This window comes from Scardinius erythrophthalmus, assembly GCF_964197995.2.
Source record: "Scardinius erythrophthalmus genome assembly, chromosome: 12".
Taxonomy (NCBI): Eukaryota; Metazoa; Chordata; class Actinopteri; order Cypriniformes; family Leuciscidae; genus Scardinius; species Scardinius erythrophthalmus.
The window spans coordinates 35,401,725-35,425,087 of record NC_138232.1 but is presented as its reverse complement, the minus strand read 5'-3'; the positions used below and the strand labels follow the sequence as shown (position 1 = coordinate 35,425,087).

At 39.7% G+C, this 23,363-nt stretch overlaps 1 protein-coding gene across 1 annotated transcript in view; it reads left to right on the top strand.

Moving 5' to 3' along the window:
• Nucleotides 1–23,363, top strand: part of LOC308700247 (potassium channel, voltage gated eag related subfamily H, member 7) — a gene marked incomplete at both ends in the record, with an annotated part of 95,718 nt that overhangs the window by 45,668 nt on the left and 26,687 nt on the right. Inside the window, 2 exons of the mRNA XM_081381777.1 lie at nt 13,902–14,057; nt 20,157–20,618. Coding sequence (XP_081237903.1) covers nt 13,902–14,057; nt 20,157–20,618 — 618 coding nt within the window. The remainder of the gene's footprint in view (nt 1–13,901; nt 14,058–20,156; nt 20,619–23,363) is intronic.

The window sequence follows — 23,363 nt, the reverse complement described above, 5'->3', positions numbered from 1 at the left end:
TATTTCATCAAAGACAAAATAATGTCCTTTGAGAAATGTTTGTGTAACAATACAAAATTTATTATCTGGCTAAAAAACAATGTGACTCTCAGTGTGATCACCATCAATAGCAGATTGTTCAGCTTAGATGTCCATTGTCAAAATGTCCAACTTGCTTCCAAGACTTTGAAAAAACAAAAACAAACAAACTAAACACTTGAAGTTGGACTTGGAAACTGATAGAAATGTTCAGATCCAACTTTGCAGGTGTATGATTCATTTTAGTACAACAGTTTCTGATAAATCATGATTTGTGCATATTAGGGCTGGGTATTGACACAAATTTCACAATTCGATTCGATTTCGATTCACAAGCTTACAATTCGATTCGATTTCGATTACGATTCGATTCGATTCAATATCGATTATTTTGGATATCAGGTACAATACATTGCAAATTTTCTCAAGGAAAACAAATCTCTTAACTATTAAACTATGGGAGTCAGTTGTAGCCTATAGGCTTCATTAGCCTACTATAATATTGAAGGTAAAAATTAACTGATTTGTAGGCTATACAAACACTTAAAATAGCCTACACTTATTTATTTTTATAATTATAAAGTTATATGAAATTATATAACAATTTAAATGGTGGCTGTCATAAAAAACTTTCCAGATTTATTCAAACATGCATTAAATATTGAAGAACATAAAAAAATGATAATGAATATGTAATATGGTGCATATATTTAACAAAATGCTCCTATCTAGAGTAAATTTTTCTAGCTGACTAACGAGTTTATGATCACTGGATGTTTTTTCTGAGGTAAATGTGACGTTACATGACATTGTTTACTGACGTCTTTCCATGGTTGAAAAACACTGATTGAGCGATTCCATGTGGCATGATACGGACTTCGATAAGTTGTACTCTATCTTTTAACACACTTTCAGATGCTCATTCATGTTTATTTCGCGCTGTAACTGGTGTTATTAAAGGGGTGGTTCAGGATTTTTGACATCGGACCTCATTTTTAAGTCAGCCTGGTTGTTATTCATCAGTGGAGACATTTAAAAAAAAAAATTATCCAGTCCTTATATTTGGATAGTTAGCCGATGCTAGGCTAGCGCGAGTCAAGGGTAGATGTTAGCCAGCCATTAAAAACCGTTTTACCCACTCCACAGTGCACCAAACGCAAATCAATTATAACACTAGACTATCGATGCAAATGTCCGGTGAGAGAATAATGTTAGAAATCAAACTTACCTTTCATCTCAATGATCCCAAAGGAACTAGTTTCTCAGCAGCTGCGGAATTTTACTTTGCTCCAGTTAGTAATGCGGCAAAAAGTAAACACAGAACAGAAGCGCACTACAGTGTGTGCAGTACATGTGTGTACCGGCTCACTCGGTTGCCTAGGTAATCAATATCACTCCGCTGCTGCTGTAGACAAGGCTTATGATTACAGGGAACAAATTATAACTAATGCAATGTGATGAAAGGTAAGTTTGATTTCTAACATTATTCTCTCAACGGACATTTGCATCGATAGTCTAGTGTTATAATTGATTTGCGTTTGGTGCACTGTGGAGTGGGTAAAACGTTTTTTAATGGCTGGCTAACATCTACCCTTGACTCGCGCTAGCCTAGCATCGGCTAACTATCCAAATATAAGGACTGGATAATTTTTTTTTAAAAATGTCTCCACTGATGAATAACAACCAGGCTGACTTAAAAATGAGGTCCGATGTCAAAAATCCCGAACCACCCCTTTAAGGCGGAAGAGAAGATCATGTGCGCTCCGCACTGCTGCTTCTCTAGAGCTGCGCCAGAGCGATGTCACGCAACAGCGCCAAAACGGTAATTATGTTTTTGAATTTCGTAAGAAAATGGGCGTAATTTGAAATCTGAGACTTCGTTTCATATCAATAATATCAAAGCACAAATATTATTGCGATTTATTTTATGGGATGCGCGCAACAATGTTCCATTCATTCATCAACTGAAAACAGGATGACTAATCGATTCTTGGGATTTAGGAATCGATATTGTTTCGTACAAATGAGAATCGATTAAAATCGAGAAATCGATATTTTTTACCCAGCTCTAGTGCATATGCACGATTAGTAAATGAGACCCAGGGCCCTATCTTGCACCCAGCGCAATTGACTTTGTACACCGACGCATGTATCATTCCTATTTTGCACCCGCGCAAAGCGCGCTTTTCCCTCCACATAAGCACGTCGATAAACTAGGGAATGAACTTGCGCTCCCTGGGCGTTTCAGCGCAAAAAAGGAGGCGTGTTCCGGCGCAAACGTTCCTTCATGCTATTTTGCAGGTTTAGAAAACAATTGCGCCACTAACCAGGAAAAAATAGTTTAAAGTCAGTGGCGCGTTGCGCATGTTATTCATATGCTATTTTAAGGGGGCATGCTTGGCCATAATCAATGTAGCGTGTGCACAACGTGCATACACTTTGATTCTCTCATCTACACAGAAGCAGCAGTTTTCATTTTTGCAAATCATACATTATTACGATAGATAGATAGATAGATAGATAGATAGACAATTTATTATAAAAGCATACATCTAGCGTACACATTTACCCAAATTATCATACGCCTTTTTAACCGAAGTTAATTTGGGTGGGTTTCTCCATCCCCAACGTCCCTGACGAGAGCGTTGCTCTCCTTGGCTGTGAACCGCTGCTGGTGCGCGCCTTACAAATCCGCCGTTATAATAGGAATCCGCTTTTGAACAAGCACGCCTGCTCTTAAAGGGAATGTGAGATGACGCTCTGATTGGTTTATTTCACGTTACGCCCAAACCACACCTATGAATAATGAAGCTACTTCAGACCAACCCATTTTAGATTTGCACCTGGCGCAAGAGTCATTTATCCAGCCGGGAAAATAGCAACAGCGCCAAGACCCGCCCACAAAGTTACTTGCGCTTTGCGCTTTGACACTTGCGTTTCAGATCGTTAAAATAGGGCCCCCAGTGTGTCTAGATTACATGATTAAACTGTTTAGCAACCATTTGCAGATAACTTCAGGTCTGCTCTTTTTATAGCAATGGACAATTACAATAGCATATCTGAACTCTTTAGTAGTTTAAACTAATGCTGAGAGCTTCATGTGCCCTGTTAACCTCTCTCAGTTTATCTTTCTAGTTTCACAGTGGTTTCTCCTGCTTTATACACTCAAGACAAGCTTTAGATCACATTTCCTTTAAGACGTCATTGGGTCAACAGATTCATTCTTTATTTATGGAGGTCATGGTAATGGAGCGATTTAAAATACCTCTGTAAGTCCACATTGCACAAACATGTGTAAGTTTGTTTGTTTGTGTGTGTACAGAGCCATACACTCACACCATCATACTCATTCTCAAACCGTGAGACTGATTTTAGTGTTGTACTACACATAATTGACCTGTTGTCCTTTTGATGTCCTACATAATGCAAAGACCTTTTTATTAAGTATTTTTGTACATCCATCAAAGGGAAATTGGTTTAAATAATATAATTTTATAATAAAATAATATGTACTAAAATATATATGATTTATTTTTAAATATATAATTATATAAGATTTCTGAATGTTTTTCATCTGCCCCTGGACTACTTAATTCATTTAAACAGCACCACAGCAGAACGAAATTCAAGCGTTTAAAGCTCTTATTCAGTTCCATAGGGCTAATGTCTTAAGCTTCTCTTGTCCTTTCAGTCTACACACACACGCAAACAAGAATTCCCTCGATGGTTTTCTGAATTTGCCTCTCACCTAGGTTAATACCAAACATAACCAACCAGGACTGTTTGAGATTATCATCTTCGAGTAGTGAAAAAACGAGCCAATGCACATTGGCGCGCAAGATTGGCATCTCGCTCTCCCCCCGCAGCGTGGGTATAAACACGGAAGTGGATGCAGGCACCACTTGTTTTTCGCTGAGGAGCCGAGCGGAGCCCGGGGTCAGCGATGATCCAGCACTAGTGGCGATGGGACTACAGGCTTTGTAAGCCTTGCCCGTGAGAGTGGACACAACTGTATCGCGACAGACCGCTTCACTGGAGGGATAGCCTTGTAGCCCTTCACCGCTCCTCCTTCAAGGGTAGTGAGGGGGGAAGAGGTACTAATGTGTTTCTGGCAGCTCGGGAAAGAATGGCTCTGGGGCAGCAGGCTGAGGACCAGCCCGGCCCGCCCAGAGAAACCAATCATCCAACCGAGATGGTTCGGGACACGGTGGAGGGTTCCACGCAAGCGGCCCGTTTCAGCATAGCTGACATTTCTGGATCCAACTCGGGCAACGCTACTCAGTAGCGGGAGAAGGAGGCAGCGCAGCCAAATCATAATCTCCAGAGTCCAGCTCCCCTTCCGATGCAGCGATCGACATCCTATCCTCAGGAGGAGCCCCAAGCGAAACGGCTGGTCAGTCCACTACATAGGGACCAGCACGTTCCACAGGGAGCTCCACCGGCTGCGGTGAGACAGAGGAGTGAGGGGCCCACGGGGACTGGTTACCTCAGATCACCCATCCAACACGGCGCAGTAGGTCTCCTCTGGGATTGGCCAGCAACACTGACAGGAGATGGCGCAGCCTGTACCAGAGAAGCACTCACCCTCTTCGCCCTCTAACCGACCGTCAGAACAAACAAACACAAAGAATGCTGTTAAAACAGCAGTTGAGAGCTCAGAGGGCTCGCAATCACCGCTGTACTCACGCTGTAACACACCAGCACTGGGAGAGACTTCCAGAAGAAGCACCGACACATTCGCTTGTTGAAAAACACTCTTCAGAGACATCGAATCCAATCGGCTCCGAATCGAAAGACAAGTGGTTTGTGCATCCGCTTCCGTGTTTATACCCGCGCTGCGGGGCGGAGCGCGAGATGCGAATCTCACACGCCAATGTGCATTGGCTCGATTTTTTAATATTTGAAGATGACAGGCTCCCTAAGCGTGATCCCAATCAGTACGGTATGTCCGACTACGTAGAACGTGACCGAACTGAAAGGGAACTGGCTGGTTGTTGCACTCTGCAAACATTCCTGTTGTAATAGACCTTATTCACAGCAGCGTCATCTTTGATTTTTAATGGGAATGAAAGCGAGGCTGTGAAGGCCAGACACGCATCTCTTCAATGGGCTGTACTGTTATTTAATGTGTTTTTGGATTGTTCTGCTCATGAAACACTGGAAAAATATCTTTCCAAGAAATTTCAGTTGACAAAAAACTCCCGACAATATAAGCTGTGGAAAATTGTAAGTAATCTAGGAGCTTTATACAGCTTTTTACAGCGATTACAGCCATTGGAAACACGGCAAGTCTATCCCTCACAGCCTCACTTTCATACCTGTCATGGTGCTGCTCTGAATAAGGTCTACATGGATATCTGCTCAGTCATGCAATAAATTCTATTCAACACATAGCTAAGCCAGTATCCAAATGGCATCGCAAGCACTGGAAAATAACACTCCAGACTAGTTTATTTAAAATTTACTTTGTTGTAGACAGTATACTTTTTAGATTGCATTTTATGGTGAAAATCACATATCTTTTAGCATAATGTATATCATAAAAATTAACTTGTAGCAGCGTTGCAATTTTGGTCTTTATTATTTTATATTTGTACTTTTTTCTGTTATTAGTGTCAGGGTTTGGTGAGGGATGAGGCCAGGACAGATGCAGAGAAAATGGGCTTTTATTTGACAAAAAAAAATAAAACAAAGCAAAAACTACCCCATGGGGGAAAACATGACTGGCAGCTTGTCTGGACTGGACTGGACTGGACAGGACAGGACAGGACAGGACAGGACAGGATAGGACAGGACAGGACTGAAACCAGCAAGGCAACACACAACTGGAACATTTGATGACAAACTGGCACAGGATTGCGAACACAAGGAGAAAATAGGGAGAGCAAACAAAGCAGGTAATGAGGGAGGACAGGTGGAGCAAATTAACAAATAATCAAATACCAAGAGGGACGGGGTCAGACAACAGACAGAAGAGCACATGGCACAAAGAAACAAACATGACAAGCCTTGTGCTCACATCAAACAAAACAAAAGGTTGTTTGGGTGGCTCGCCAATGTATTAGATTTCTCTAATACATAAAATAAGTAAGCTTGATCAGAGTTATTATGGGGGGAAGAATTTATTGAAGGTAGTAGTGTAGCACAGTTCTTCAGCAGCAATGTTAGCTTGTCGGTCTTAAAAGAATCTTAACCCGAAGTTCTTTCTATGGGACAGAACTTTATACATGAAGACAAAAGGGCTACATACAATAGAAAACTTTTAAGACTTCCCACCGGAGATTGATCTACACTGAGCAATGTTGTTTCTTTGTCATTCACACCCATCAGTTTCTGTGGGTCATACATCTGTACCTTTACAGACACAGATAGAGTTGATTCCATCTGAGGCACAGTCACAATGCAAATGCATCTGACTAAAGATGACTGAAAATACTCAAAATCTTTCAACACTTGTAAGCTTCGTGTTCACACAACATAACATGAAAGCATGTGGCCAATAAAACACGAGAGGACCTAGCCAATGGACCTTTTTCACAGACTGATGACAAGTTTTAACGGTCAGCATCATAAATCCTGCGAAGGTTTATATATACAGTATATATATATATATATATATATATATATATATATATATATATTTGTATGTACATTTATAACACTAAACATTGTATTATATTATATACAATTATATATTATATACAAGAAAACTAGTTAACGCTGCTGTGAGCGTGTTTCTAATACAGCGACTGTGAGAGAGACTGTAAAGTTGACATCTTTCTCTGTTCTGACTGCTGTTATCAATCTCTATTTTTATCTTTTTTTGAAAGTTGTGAAAACACTATTGTGAAGTTTTCCTTTTGCTATTTGAGCAAGTGGGAACACAAAAATATATTTAATGTATTATCTCATTCACCGCTATAGAAGTTTACCCAACTATGACGACTTCCGCTTCAGAGAAATCCGGAAATGTGGGTCTATGAAAGCAAACCAGGCACTCACAAAACATTTGACAAGCGCACGGCGAGTAAATGAATACACAACCTGTGCACTTGCATGAGAGACAGAACATGGAGCATGAGTATCCAAACCCTGACATGGAACCGAAACTAAACTAGACATGAGTGCCGGGATCTGAACACCACGTTCCGAATACAAAGCGAGGCGCGTGGACAAGAGGGCACGTGGCTCGAGCACACTTGAAACCACACGCTCACACAAAGACAAGACAATGCAGGAGTGTCATGGCTCTGCCACAAATCCAAGAATAAACCAGGCTGAAGTGACAGAACCCTGATAATTAGATTTTATTATATCAAGATTTAGTCTTTATTATTATCAAGATTTTTATATCAAGACTCCTTTCAGCTCCTTACAACTTTTAGTTGTAATTGTGTGAAAAAATAAAGTTTTCTGAAGGGTAAGGCCATGTGTCCACCATAGCGTTTTTTTTTTCGGAGGCTAGCTTATTTTTCCAATTGTTTTTTAAAACGGCAACAGCGTGACGAGCGTCTGTTTCACGCTGAGCGTTCTGCGTTTTTTTACCGGTTGCCGAGAGTTGAAGAATGTTCAACTTTGGGTAAAACACAGTATTCATCAAGCCGCCCAATCACAGTGGAGGAGGGGCGGGACAAATACCACACCATCCAACCTCCACATCCTGCTTGTACAATGGCAACAGGCAACAACAACAAGCATAATATTGGAACAAAATAATTTAAAACAAGAGCCAGAGCAAATACTTTACATTGTATCTACATTTTTATGTTGAAACAATACAGAAACAAACTATCTTGAAAATGAGATACTAGTAACACTTCCGCAGATATTCCATATCATAGCAAGTAAAGCGTCTCAAATGAAAAAAAAAGCTGCACTGCCGAAGTGCTCTCAAGCGCCCACAGCTAGGCATTTTCAGCAGAGCGCCTGGCGTTTTCAGCTGGCTAAAAACGCTTTGGTGGACACGTGGCCTGTGTGGATTCAAGATGTGGAGGTAGAAAGTTTGCATGTGAAACATTTGTCAATCACCTGTCATACCTGAAAGTTTCTGACATGGTAAAGTATAAAAAATAACTACTGGAGCACAAAATGCTCTTCTTGCAGATATTTCCTTATGGCTTTTAGTGTTCATACTGCATCTCTCTCTCTCTCTCTCTCTCTCTCTCTCTCTCTCTCTCTCTCTCTCTCTCTCTCTCTCTCTCTCTCTCTCTCTCTCTCTCTCTCTCTCTCTCTATCTCTCTCTATCTCTCTCTCTATCTCAGGATGTATTGCATTATGTGGTAATATTGACAGAGATGTAGTAGAGGGTCATAGTCTGCTTACTCTGGGCACAGCTCCCTCTTGTATTCCATCTGTCAACTGCAGAAAGAGAGGGAGAGATTACATTAAATTCATTACCACACTTTCTCAGTATCATTCATTTTCAAACTTTCCAGCCCTGGATACTAATTATTCAATACAGTGTTCTAGCTGTGCAAAAATACTCATTATACTATTATGTGGAACACCTGTTCAACTAGATGCTTTATACTGTTTATTACTGAACAGTACCAATAAAGAACACACTGTGTTATAGACTTTATCTAACAGAATAATGGCAGCAAGATAAAATTTGAATATGAATTTGGAATGATATACAGGTACGTCATTTACAATTGACTGAGCAGAGTTTTTTGTCTTTGTTGTATTCTGAAAAAATACAACACCATAGCAAACAACAGTAAAACCCACAACCCGCTGAAAGGACTATCCCTCAAAGCCCTTTTTCATTCAAGTTAAATGAAATATAATGTCTACCCTGAATAAGGTTTATAGTGTAGTAGTGTTCATTCAAGATTTTTTTTCCAAAGCCATGTAGCCCGACAAAGGCTAAACCTATTATACAGCAACTCTGAAACACAAATAGCCGACCCAAACCATTTGCTTTCCAATTCAATGTTTCAAAAAAAATGTACCACCCTAAATATCATCATCATCATCATCATCATCTGCATCTTCTTCTTCTTGGTCTTCGGAAATTGTTTTCTTTTAATTGCTTTCTTTTAAATTCGCACTGTATTGCTAAAGTGACATTTTAAGCACCAATACCATTGGGTATTTAAACCTGAATAGAAACATTAACCTATTGCTATCGATAAAATAAAACAATTTTAAAATAAATGAATTAATCTCGAGATTTCTAACCAGTCTTTAGAAAGACGAATAAAAATGTCAGACTTGCTGAATTTGAGCTTAATTAGTGTTATTATTTTTTATTATTGGTTCTATGAAAATATAAAAGTATATAAGATTCTTAATTCTGTACTATTTTTACTATAATATATGTGTATTATTTATTCTATTCAGGTTTTTACACTTCTTTTCAAGCATCCCCTTTGGGGTCAACCATAATAACCGTAAATGAATACAGTAGTTACTGTGATTTGCCTTTGCACAGCAGTCAAAAAAACCTCAGAGATGATATATAACCGTGATATATATAACCAAACATATAACCATGTGCTCTGAACTGTCATTGCTGTTGCCATAATGATTATGTTGTTTATCTGAGCTCTTTAAGCACTGGTTGCTGTTGTTAGTTCCAGGTGTGTGTGAGTGTTTGTGCGTTATAGATGTTCTGCAGGTGGTGATTACAGAAGGTCTGTGGTGTGTGTGTGTGTGTGTGTGTGTGTGTGTGTGTGTGCCTGCACAGCTGCTAATAATATCACAGATTGACAGAGAAACTCTAGGCACATCGGACGAAAGCTCACTCTAACATATTTATAGATCACATGCCCAAAATAAAGCACACAAACTAACAGTACTTCTTTCTTCTGCTTGTCTCTGTAACCGACATGTGATCATTCAAGCAGTTTTATTCTGAATTGAGCTGATTCTACAGGCATACACACAACGGCTGCTCCTGCAGGCTGGAATAATCAAACAGGGAATTCTTGTCACAGTAATCTCTGTACTGGTCTCTGATTGTTCTTGAGATGATTCTCAAAAAACTAACACAAGTAACTGTCAAAGCAGGTGAGCTCATCGTGCTGAAAGGGCGATCACACTGACAGCGATTTGCAGCAACCATGAACGACAATGACCGTTTGTGATGTGACGCAGTTGAGCAGAGAAGGGTATAATATAGAGCTCTAAACTCTTCAACTCAAAATTTATCAGTGAAAGGAGGGAGGTGCTTACTAAGGAGGTCAGATCAATTTATATTATATTATATTATATTATATTATATTATATTATATTATATTATATTATATTATATTATATTATATTATATTATTTAGGACTGTCGATTTAATGTGTTCATTTAATTAATTAGCTATGGAAAAAAAACAAGGCGTTAAAATTAACGCATTAAATGCACCTGCCCCTGACCTATGTAGGTCATCTGTCATTTCATACAGTTGACGCTGAAGAACATGATGCAGGGCAACAGCTCACTGCATGATGTAGCCTAGAGAACGCAGTTAGAATGCCCCTAAAATTGATGCACAACATATAAATGTGATATTTCATCAAGAGGAGCATACATTTTTGGTCAAGATCATAATAATCTTGTATTGACAATGCAAGAGTCCAACACTCTGTAAAGTCTCCTCTAGCACATCCCAAAGACTTGAATTTAAGGTCTTTACTCAGAGGTGCCAATTCATGTGTGAAAATGACTCTTCATACTCCCTCCCATTCTTTCACAATTTGAGCCTGATGAATCTTGACATTGTCATCCTGGAATATGGCCATGATGTGTGTCTTCATTCAATTCAGTTCTATTCATGTTTATTTGTATAGTGCTTTTCACAATACACTTCATTTCAAAGCAGCTTTACAGAAAGTCCATGAGTCCATATTACAATTTAGAGTGTTTTGTTATCAGAGGTAACTGTAACTGAGGTAAAAAGTTATGTATTTCAGAAATTTACATATACAAAATCACAGTTAGCTAAAAATTTATAAATGTAAAAAAATGAGTAATTTAATGCAGGTACAATGAGCTCATTGAAGTAATGAATACTTGTTTGTTTTCAAATGATTATGACATTTAGCATTGGTGCATGTTGATTCAGAGTTGGCGTCATCTGAAGTCTTCGCAGGAGTTGGCGTTGTCTCTTCATAGGTATTGGGCATCTGAAGTCTTCATAATAGGCTGGTTCCAAACTGGAACTGACATACTCTCTAGTTACCTAAGGATGGGCATCCCAAGATAAAACAGAGAAGCAAATAGAAAATAATTAGCATAGCTGCTGTTCATAACATTAATCAAGGATAATCATGTGCATTTGATCTGATATAACTGTATATGGTTAGGTGATGCATTATATGAATGCTAGGCTAAAGAGTCTTTAAACTTGGAGACTGAGTCTGAGCCCCGAACATTATCAGGAAGGCTATTCCAGAGTTTAGGAGCAAAATGTGAAAACGCTCTCCCTCCTTTAATGGACTTAGAGATTCTAGGTACTATCAAAAGCCTACTTTGTGACCTTAAAGAGCGTGATGGATTGTAAGGCGATAGAAGATAAGTAAATACACAGGAGCTGTATCTTCATGGTTGTTTAAGAAATGAAAAGCTACACACTCCATAAATTAGGGTTAAAGAACTGTTCCCAAACATATTACATGCTAAAAAACATAATCACTGCAATAATGATCTAGTCATAGACTCTTAAGTATTTGCCTATTTAAATCCAAACAGCAAATTTTTTTGGGCAGTGTATATTATATTATATTACATTATGTTGATTTATGTTATGTTATGTTATTGTAACACAGTTCAATGTTGTGGGAAGAAGGAGGCGGGAACCGGCGAACATTCACAACTTTAATAATAAAATAATTATTAGCCCCTCACGGACGACTGCTGTGACATATAATAAAACAAACAAAACACAAGTCCAGGCCTGTCCTCTCTCGATCTTCACTGTCGTCGCTCCTCCGTGAGAGATACAAGACCGGTGCGTCGCGCAGGTGTCACTCATTATTAAAGGAGAACTCCGGTCAATTTTAACATTGAGCTCATTTTTTTGTACATTTGGAGTGCTGTCAATACAGAGAACAACGACAAAAATCGGTGTTGCCTACACCGAGTTATTCTATTTTTTAAATTTACATCCTGTTTTCGGTTGAAGTCCAAAGTAGTCGATTGCCGAGTTCACGCGCATAGGTTTAGTTACCTATGATCACGCGCGTGAACTCGGCAATCGACTACTTTGGACTTCAACCGAAAACAGGATGTAAACACAGGTATTTGCGCTGGCTTAAATAACATCATTTTTATTCATATCTTTCACATCTACTGCAGTCAGATTCACTCGTGTTCACTCAGAAGGAATCACTCACATTTTCTGGGCACTTGTAATGACACATCAAGGATGTTAAGAGGCTAAAAGCAGGTTTAGTACTTGCCCCATTGAAGTCAACAGGGTGCAAATTTTAAAAATAGAATAACTCGGTGTAGGCAACACCGATTTTTGTCGTTGTTCTCTGTATTGACAGCACTCCAAATGTACAAAAAAATGAGCTCAATGTTAAAATTGACCGGAGTTCTCCTTTAATGACGCCACCGGCCTCGCGCCGTCCTCCCACGGCCCTCGACCTCGTCCTGCTCGCCACAGTTATATTATATTATATTATATTATATTATATTATATTATATTATATTATATTATATTATATTATATTATATTATATTATATTATATTATATTATATTATATGTTATAATGTTTACTCTGTTTACTTTATAAACATCTGTGTAAAAGCTGGTTTCCTTTCCTTTTAGAGATTTGCGATCTGTACAACCAAAAATTTGGACAAGACTACTAGCAATAACAGTGAACCATGATCAGGATGCAAAGGCTAATATATTATTTAGGTAAAATAACCATTAAATAAATTTGGTGATTCGCAAAGTTTTAGGCTAGTATTTTAATTAAGATAGATTGTTTTAATATATAAATAATAATATCACTTATATTAATAATGATATGTTCATTTAAATTGTTAAGTTATCCTAAGGCCACCTTGGAAGTTTGCTGAGGCCCCCTAGTGTGTTCTGGCCCCTAGGTTGAAAAAAAAAAAACTGTGTTGGATTGATATAATAATTTAGTGCTCAATAATATTGTATCTCTCTAAAGAACCCGGAATATGCTTTTATCGTTTGAAAAAAAAAAAAAAAAAAGGAAATCCATGGTAAGTGCCAAGGACTGTGTGGAGTTTAGTTATCTAGAGGAAATCTTTTTGCAGAAACAGTGACATTGTGTGTAATCTTGCCTTGTGACCAAATCTCAAACACCAAATCATCACTGTAAAGTCAATTGCTTGTATGAATGCACTGGAAAAACTGAATGATGATTAAAAATTGTTATGACAATGATGAGGATAATTGTGTCTTAAGATGGGGGACCATGGCTAATAGCATGTCTGATAACCCTTGTGCTCCAGTAATGATCAACTCATCAATCCACAGGTTTCTATCAAATGTGAAGACGAATCAGAGCCACGGCTCCATTGTGCTTTCTCAAGGGTTGTCTTGCCCTTTAGTTGCCATGGCGACCCCTGACTTTGCCTGTCAGGAATGAATCCTGAACTTGTCAAATTGAATGAGCATCAACATCTATGCACAAAACTGCATGTTTGTTAGTAAAGTAGTGAATGTAACCTGCTCTCCACAACCACCATCTGCCTCTGTTATTTATTAGTAATCTTATGCTAATTTCTTAAGCAAATTAATATGAAGAAATCTCAATTAACCAGAATTAATCAGAAATAAGTGGTCATTTAAAAATGCAAAGATGCTCACTGATCTTAATGGTTGAATTTGATTAGCTTTCAAAACCAAAAGAAGATAATGAAGATTCACAATATATTGTTTTTGTCACTTTACATCCACAGGATCAGACTTCCTGTGTGCAACACACATCATTCCTGTGAAGAACGAAGAAGGTGTTGTCATGATGTTCATCTTGAGCTTTGATTACGTGCTAAAGGAGGGTAGCATGGATTCGTTAGACAGACTCAACCACAGCTCCCCATCCAGACAAGAACAAAGTAAGAGTGCTTCTCATCTTTTCCTTTTCTCGTTCCCTGTCTGTAATGCATTTTTTTCATTCCCATTACTGCAGTAAATTGACAACATCTGTCTCAATTGCTTACTTCCTGTCTCTTCCATTTAATCAAATGGAGTGTGGTTGATGAGTAGAAATGATGGAGAGGTGTGCAGGAATAAATATGGAGAAGGCAGAGGAAGAGAGAAGGGGTTCTATTTTCTCCAGTTGCTCTGGCTCACCAGCACACACTGTCAAACTCGAACCCAGTCAGCTAGAAAGGAAATGAAGTGGGGGGAAATTATTTATGTAACACAGTGTTACAATTATTTGGATACCTGAGGCCAGGTGCTGAACGGCGCTTCATTTATAGGACAACTGTGCACATTAAACCACCCAATACAAGAAGAGAGAGACTGTGCGTGTGTGTGTGTATGTGTGTGCATGCTATAATTATGGCAAGTGTTCATAGAGACCTGGAAGCAATAAAACTGCTGCACTGCATTTTCTGTAAAATATGCTACTGCATCAGTATACACACATGTGAACACACACATGCCTGATGTCCTCCTCTAACTTTGTATTGGAAAGTCACATCTGAACTATGAAATCCAATTAATATCCAATGCTAAAACCGTCTCTGTGGTATCATAGCAACAGGGAATATTTTGAAAAGGACATCTGCGTGTGTTCGTATGCGAGTAAGTTAGAGGGATTGTTTTAGTTAGGGCTGTTATTGCATTCATTTCCTATTATAACTGTAAAGCTGCTTTGAAACAATCTGTATTGTAAAAAGCGCTATATAAATGAAGGTGACTTGACTTGACTTGTCATAAATTGATTATTTGCAATGGCAGTGTAGAAAGTATTATGCTGAGACACACAACATGATGCTTTTAAAAGCTGTGGCAAAAAATTCCAGCTGAGATGAATATAGATTTCCTAGATCTCTCTTCCTCTTGAGAGCAAGGCTGAGAGTTAAATTGAGAAGAAGTGCATTGAACCAGCAAAGCAGACACAAACTAGCTAGTAAAATGTAAATGAAAAGCTTTTCCATCCTGATTGTGTCAATGATTTATTAGGTAAGGTACTCTGATAAAAATTGAAGGATGTCCCACTCAAAAAAGCCTCTTTTGTGGGATGCATTAGGCTGTTTTGATGAAGGAGTAATATAAATAGCTCAGTTTGGAGACTTTTAATTAATGCTGGCGTGGTACTGAAACCCCAGGCGAAGATACAGACAGAGAGAAATTGAGAAATCACAATGCAGAGATATAAAAATATAGATTCTTGATAATAATGTACAAGGCCTTATAACTTCGTTTAGCTTTTGAATTAAATAAAATATGTAATAATAGTGTGTGTCCCTGTATGCTGTTTTAAAGGTTCCTAATGTTGTTTTGGAGGTCTCCTACAAAAGGTTTACATGCATCCAAGGTCAAAAAATGCTTTAATTTTCTCTTCACGAGTTCAAAAGAGTAAGCGTATTTGGCGTGCTGTCCAAGGAGAGGGCTCTGAGCTTGGTGTTTTGGCACAAACCCAGAGTACTTCCCCCATATTCCCTGGCTGTGATAGTAACCAGCCAAGAGTGAGGAGTCAGAATCATTTGAATGTGTTCCTCCCAACTTTGTCACCTCTGTTCTTATGGTGTCTGAAACGGTTCGGCCTCTCTAACCGAACCGTTTCAGATGTCCCCCCCCCATCCAGATTGGTGTCGTCGAAAAGCTGTCTCAGTGTAGACGAAGGCCAAAGTGTCGAGAAAAATATGCATTTTCAAATGTATTCAGATAAGTGTAGATGTAGCCTCAGACTGCAGAAAACTGCTGACGCTGCTTGAAATGTCATGTCAACTACACAAATACAACAGAAACGGATGGCATGAGCTTTTCTAGGACACCAGTAATGATTTTATTGGGCATCAAGCTTTCAAGAAGCTCTCCTACACCCAGTGTTGTGGTATTGCCAATAATATAATGTTTAATATAATGTAATATAATAAGCTGGTCTCACTGGTCCATAAATAATTTAGCTGTATTTTATTTTTGGTTGGTATGAAGCTCAGGTAATGAAAATCCATGTGGAGTCCTAGGGCTGTCTTGCCCTCCAGAGGAGAAAGAGACATAGAGAGAATTCGAATTTAATGCATGTTTCATCTCCTTTCTCTCTGAATTTTATTGATGTCCCAGTTTTCCCTACAACAGAGACATTTCTGCTTCTTTAACATTCAGGCAGTTCTTGTTAAAGATTCAGTGTGTGTAGGACCATGTGGCTGCAGAGGATTTCCTGCATTGTCCCCATCAGAGTAACTTTGTTTGACGACTACTACTATCATTAGTTTTTCTGGTGTTAATAATCATGTATTCTACTTTCTTTTTATTCCTACACTGAGACTATGCAAAAACATGCAATGACCCTCATTGCTGCCCCCCTCACCTGAGGGCTGAGACCTAGAAGCAACCCTACTTCACCCAAAAATTTTAATTCTGTTATCATTTACATTTACTATCATTTGCGTCCATCCACCAGGCCTCTTATACAGCCTCGGCCTTGGCTGTAAGAGCCCTCAACGTCTCCTCCCTGCTTTCTGCTTATCAGGCCAAGCTCCTGGTCGACATTGGAGAACAACTGAAGAAAGGGACGCCTGATCTCTGGAAGGAGATATTCACTGTCAATGACCTCGTTGTCCTTAATTCCCATCAAGCTGTCCAAGCTAGCGGGCGTTCAATGGCTCTCTTGATCATAGGAGGATGTGCACTGTGGCTTAATCTATCTGGTCTCCCCAATAGTGAAAAGCGGTGCATCGCTGGAACGCTGGTTGCAATGACAAGCTCTGCAATGACAAGAATAAGGAGGATGAGGCTTTCACACTTTGCCTTCCTAGAAAGCCTGTGCCGCACTAGATGTCCTCTGTGCGGCCGCCTAACCCCCCTGCTCTGGATGCCAGGCAGGGCAATAAAATCTTGCGGCAAGCCACAGTCCCAGCTTTGTATTTCCGTTCAAAAGACGGAGGCTATCTGTCAGCGAGGTCAGCCCCCCCTTCCTAATTCCAAAGAAAGAAGGACGGTTCTGTCGGCCTACCAAGGCATATGTCACAGTTCTTCCTTTCGGGCTATCTCTTAGTCCGAGAGCGTTCTGTCTGTGTGCGAAGACGGGCTTAGCACCGCTGAGAATAGCGGGGCTCAAAATCCTGACATACATAGACGATTGGCTGATTATAGCCGATTCGAGAGAGAAAGTGATGCAAAACACTGCTCGTCGCTCACATCACAGCACTAGGCTTCAGAGTGAATGCGGGCAAAAGCAAATTCACTCCTGCTCAGAATGTTATATTTCTGGGTTTTGAGCTAAATTCAATTAACAAGTTTGTTTACCCATAAAATCTTTAAGATATTACGTTAAACTTTTGACTTGCTGTCCGCTGCTGAGGGGCTCGATGAAGCAGCTTCAACTCGAGCTCTGATATACCCCCCACAGTGGCTAAATGTAGGATATGATTATGAAGGGCAAGGTACCTAAGATGAAGGTGAAGTTTGGGGAGGTGGAGGGATGCTGGAACAGCTGATGCTAGAGAGAGGTAAGCGGCAGCTTATATACTCAGGCTGTTGATTGAAAGATTAGATTGGCTCACTCCTCTCTAACTTACATTTAGGAACTTCATTTAATGAGTTTGTTTGCCCATAAAATCTTTAAGATATTAGGTTAAACTTATTTGGCCTGCTGTCCACTAATGAGGGGCTCGATGAAGCATCTTCAACTCGAGCTCTGATATACCCCCCAAAAGTATCTTGGGACTGGAGGTTTGAGGCTGGAGAATGCCCTGCCTCACTGTCCATGACATGGAGCCCCATGAAGTCAAAGGAACATGGGGCTCCCAGATGTCACAGACGGAGGAGGAGGTACTTGTCCCTAGGCAAACAGGCCACCTGGTATTTCCAGTCCGCTTGTTCGGATAGGAGGGCCCAAACTGCAATCCGAATGGGAGAACCTCCATGGTTAAAAAAATGAAGGATCACACAACGATTCGGAAAGGGAGAGGTGCTGGAACAGCTGATGCTAGAGAGAGGTAAGCGGCTGCTAATATACTCACATGTCTCAGGCTGAATGACGGCATTCATGAAGTGGGTTTTATTTCTTCATCTCAGCCCTTTAAGCAATCTGTGCCGCTCTGTCATAGTGATGCACTCGTGCATAGCACTGGAGGAATGCGGACCCCCCTCGGGCGATCATGTTGTGGAAAGTGGTAACAACAGACGCATCCTTAACAGGGTGTGGGGCCACCTAGGAGGGCAGAATTGTAAATGGTGTGTGGCCAGGCACACTTCACTCAGCCCATTTAAATTATTTGGAGCTCCTCACTATGTGGAAGGCTCTGAATCATTTTCTGCCCCGTTTGCAGGGGCATCACGTGCTGGTATGCTGGGACAATACCACAGCTGTAGCACATATCAACGGCAAAGGGGGGATGTGCTCCTCTAAGCTTCATGCTCTAGCTCACAAGCTATTAATATGGAGCTGGTGGCACTTTCTGTCGTTACGGGCGACCCATGTCCCGGGCATACTGAACAGGGGCGCAGACCTCTTGTCGAGGGGGAACCCACTCTATGGAGACTGGCGCATCCATCCTCAGATACTGAGTCTGCTGTGGGAGAGATTGGGCCAAGCTACCGTTGATCTCTTTGCTCACGTGAAAACGCTACTGGATGAGGATGCCCCCTCGTCGTGGACGCACTGGCCCATCAGTGGCCTAACATGTTGCTCTACGCTGTTCCTCCCCTTTGCCTTTTAACACTGACTCTGGTCAGGGTGAGAGAACAGAGTCTGACTGATTTTGGTAGCAGGTGGCCCAAAACACCATGGCTCGCAAAGATTATTCCTCTGCTGTATGCCCAGCCGTGGCCCCTCCCATTACTCTCGGACCTCTTGTCCCAAGCGAACTGGGAAAATTACCATCCTCATCCAGACAGGCTTGCCCTCTGTGCCTGGCCTGTGAGAGGTCAAACTTAAACACAATGGGGTTCCCCCCACATGTTATTGACACTATTCAGAATGCTAGGGCCTCTTCTACACAGTCCCTTTATGACTGTAAGTGGCATGTGTTTGAGGAGTGGTGTGAAGGGCGCCGGGTGGTATCATATCAGTGCTCAGTTTCTGATAATTTGTGTTTTCTGCAAGACCTTATGGATGTTGGAAAATCTTTCTCTACTATTAAGGTCTATTTAGCGGCTATCGTGTCATGTTGGGTTTGAGGCTGCTACGGTGGTGCGCAACACCCTCTTATATTTAGATTTATGAAGGGCGCATATGATTCTCTTCCATTCACTAGAAGAGTGGTTCCAGAGTGGGACCTCTCCATGGTGCTGGAGGCTTTGTCTCAACAGCCTTTTTCTGAAAGTGTGCTGCACTGCTACAGCAAATGCTGACCAAGTATTTGAAGGTTGAGCAGCAAGCTCATTGGCTACTGATATAGCAGGAACCAATCAGCTGTGCCCTATAGAGAATGATGTGATTGCAAGCAGATTGAGTTAAGGACCTATCAGCCTCCGCCATCTAGTTTCATGACAGAACTTTGTATTTAATTTTGGCTTATATTCACATATAAACATTCATCACCACACACAACAGATATGGTAAATGGAAGCTCAAGTATGTTTGCAGGTTCATTCTCGTGTGTAACGCAGTATGTTTGAGCTTCTGCAAGAACCCATGAGGTTTGTTCTTGCGCATCAAACAAGTACGGTTGAACTTTTGTCTATGTTTGCTGATCGATGTTTATATGTGAATAAATGTTCAATCTGTTCATCATATAAAGCGATCAAGTTTCTTCAGAAATTTTTGACTAAACTGCTCAATTCATATGGATTAGTTTCACAATTTCTTTATTTCATTTAAAATATCTTTTGTGCTATCGCAAAAACTCCCTTAATTGTACAGGGCCCCTTATCTTGTATTTTGAATTACCCAAGCTCCCATTAATTTACAACCCTGGAGAAGGACATGTATTTTTTATTACATTTTATACAATATAATAAAATAATGCTTCTTTCTGGTTACCTCCCCTGAACTCCTGGTGTCACTTTGTCACTCCTCTGTCACTTTTTTGTAGAAAAAGGACGTTTCTTCCGTTTTCGTCTGCCTGCCCCACTAAGCATGCTAGGAGTGAGTAAGCAATCCCTCCCCCAAGAAGACCCGGATGAGGTGACCATTCATTCGGCTGATCAGAATGAGAAACGCTCTTCCTGCTCGTCATCTCTCTCCCTTTCCCTCTCTCCACGTGAACTCCATCCACCAACCGGCGAGAGCTGTAGCCCCTCCTATGGAAATGACACCCGGGCTCTGATTGGCCAGAGTTGTCTGGGGTCATGCTCACCAATCTCAGGGCCACAGGATCACTCGTCTCCACGGGGCCCCTGGGAACGGATGGACCCCCAGGAGCCTTTGGCGACTGCATCCAGGATGGCATCACAGGCCAGTATGTGCACATTTAGGAGACCATCATCTACACAAGATTTAGAAGGACTCAGTACGCACACACAGAGGACGTACCGTGATCGCCATGCTAGCGAAGGTATGCACACGTTTCTAAATACACAAGCATAAACTTTTATGAATGTTTATACAACCAGATTTAGTTTGTGGTTCTAATAAAGTGACTTGATTTGGTAAAATCACAGCAACCAATGAACTGGAAGGTGCAGAAATTAAAAACCGCCACACATACAGTATATGCACACTGTTAACTCATCTTTGTGGGGTCTTTCTATTCATGTCTGTTGATCCTATTTTATCCATTGTAATATATGTCCATTGTAATTTCCACTACAATTCTATCATCCTATATATGTATGCTGCTATTAATTTAGAAACTTTTTTAAATAAAAAAGAAGGTTCTACATATGAATAGGGTAAGATATTTCCTTGAGAATTATATTTGGTTATGGGTGCAGTGTCAGACTTTTACTCAAAGGTATCTAGCCAAAAATATACTCAAGTCAAATTAAGGTTTCCACATTTAACTGTACTTAAATATTTAATAGTAAAAAATTATCTTTTTTCTTAGCCCTTGAAACTGACTGATGAAATCAAGAGACAGGGCAGTTTTTTTCCTCATTAAAATGAATAATTTTCTCAATGCCTTGACTTTGTAAGGCTCTAGGACACGGCAGGTGTTACACTTTGACCTATATCCTGAAATGTGTTACCTGAAATTACTGAGAATTAAATTCAACTGCAGCTTGTTTTATAGTTGTTTGGCACTTGAATATCATTGGTTATGAACTGCTATGATTAAATTATTAAATTATAGCTATAACTTAATTGAAAAGCATTGCTTTAGGTCAAAGGTATAAAATGTTGCCATGACTGTAGAGATATATCTTCACAAGGACGATTGACTATAGCTCTGAGGCCAATTGAAATTGATTGTAAACGGTTCAAATAAAAATGACAAAGAAGTCAAGGTGGCGAGAAAGTCTGAGTCTTTAACTCCAAAATCAAACAGAAAAAAATCCACACAGGGGTTCTTCTCTCACACCAAGCACAATATAACATTCCATGGGGAAAAGTTCTCTCTCCCCCTGTCCCAGGTGTGCGGGTGCTTATATCCGTCTCTTTGCCATTCACTAGAATTAGAGACAGGTGTTAAGTCATTATTCACTTGACCTTTTCATCACCGCTCGTCTCCGCACCTGTTCCCCCGCTGCAGACCACGCCCCCCTCGCCACATTGATTTTATTGTTAAATAAAAGTGCAGTAAAATTCACAGGAACGTCATGCAAAAATATGTCTTTTAAAGAAGATTATAGATTCCCATCATGATAACCAGTGAAATATGTAGCTTGTACTTGAAGGCCTTTTACTTTGAAGTAAAAATGCATGTTTCATTAGTACTCTAGAATAAATTCCCCATAATAATACTTAATGAAGTACCATTATTCAGTTTATAACCCTGATATCCATTGCTTTTAATCTGAATTAAATGTGCCATATAAAATATACATTTTAATATGAAAAATACCATCATATTAAATATGCACACAATTACACATAATATCAAAATTTATATAGAGTCTTACCCTTTTGTTTTAATGTTATCATTTTGTTTCATGTGATAATTTTGATTTGTAATTGTCAAAACTAAGGATCTTTATTGACCAAAATATTTAATAAAACTTGGAAAAAGATTTCCAGTAAACCATCTCACAACATTATCATTTAAGCGCAATTTAAAACTAGTGGTTTCTACATAATATAAAATATGAAAGTGTACATTTGTGGTAACACTTTAGTTTAGTGTCCTTTTTACACATTACATGTAGTTACTAGCCTGGAAATCCAGACCTAAATCTAAAAGATTAATGGTCTGGCATCGACTAATGAAACTCGGCTAGCTCGAGGGGCGGCACCAAGCATGCATTTGAAAATCTCACTGCACGCAATTGGATAATAATACGACCAATCACAACAATAAACCCCATACGCTTAGCTACCAGCGGAGCTAACTGGTAGATTATACTCTTACCGTATCCAGTCGGCAAAACAGCAAAAACGTCCTTCTTGCAAAGGAACGATTCGATCTTTTCCTGTTTTAGTTAAAAAGCCAAGTCTAACTCGTTCATTGTAGCGGCCAAAGCCGTTTAAAAAAACTGGTATTCATCCATAGCCATCTTGCAATGTTTACTAATGACTTCGACATCACAGCGCTGTCGTCATCTGTTTAGCTCGCCTCTGGCCCGCCTATATCAGATAACCCGATGTGATTGGTGCAGCTCAGATAGAGGGGCATATTTAATGAGCATCATTACTCGACACCAGAGTAACTCGCTGAGCAAATTCAACCTGTGCTCTCGCAAGAACTCTGGATTACCAGGGTATGTAGTTACTATAGTAATAACTAAAATTATGCATAATTACATGCAACTAATTGTAACCCTATAGAAAGTACATTTAGTTAATTAATATTACTAAGCATTTATGTATGTATAATTAAAAGGACACCTTAAAATTAGACACCTTAACCACATTAGCTATATGAGCAAAAATGCCACTTTAAATGAGGTCATGATATGGATTTCTTTTATATATACTGTATATATGTTCCTTAAGGTTCTCTTATAATCTTAATAAAAACAAATTGCACAAAAAACAAAACAAATATATATGTGTAAAAACTATTATTTTCAACAGTCATTCTTCACCCTCTGTCTGAAATTATCTGTTTTAAGTGGTTGACTCCTTAAAGGCTTGTCAGTAAACGGCCACTGTTATGATTTGCATCACTGCATAGGAAACAGTATCAACACCCACTCGCTAT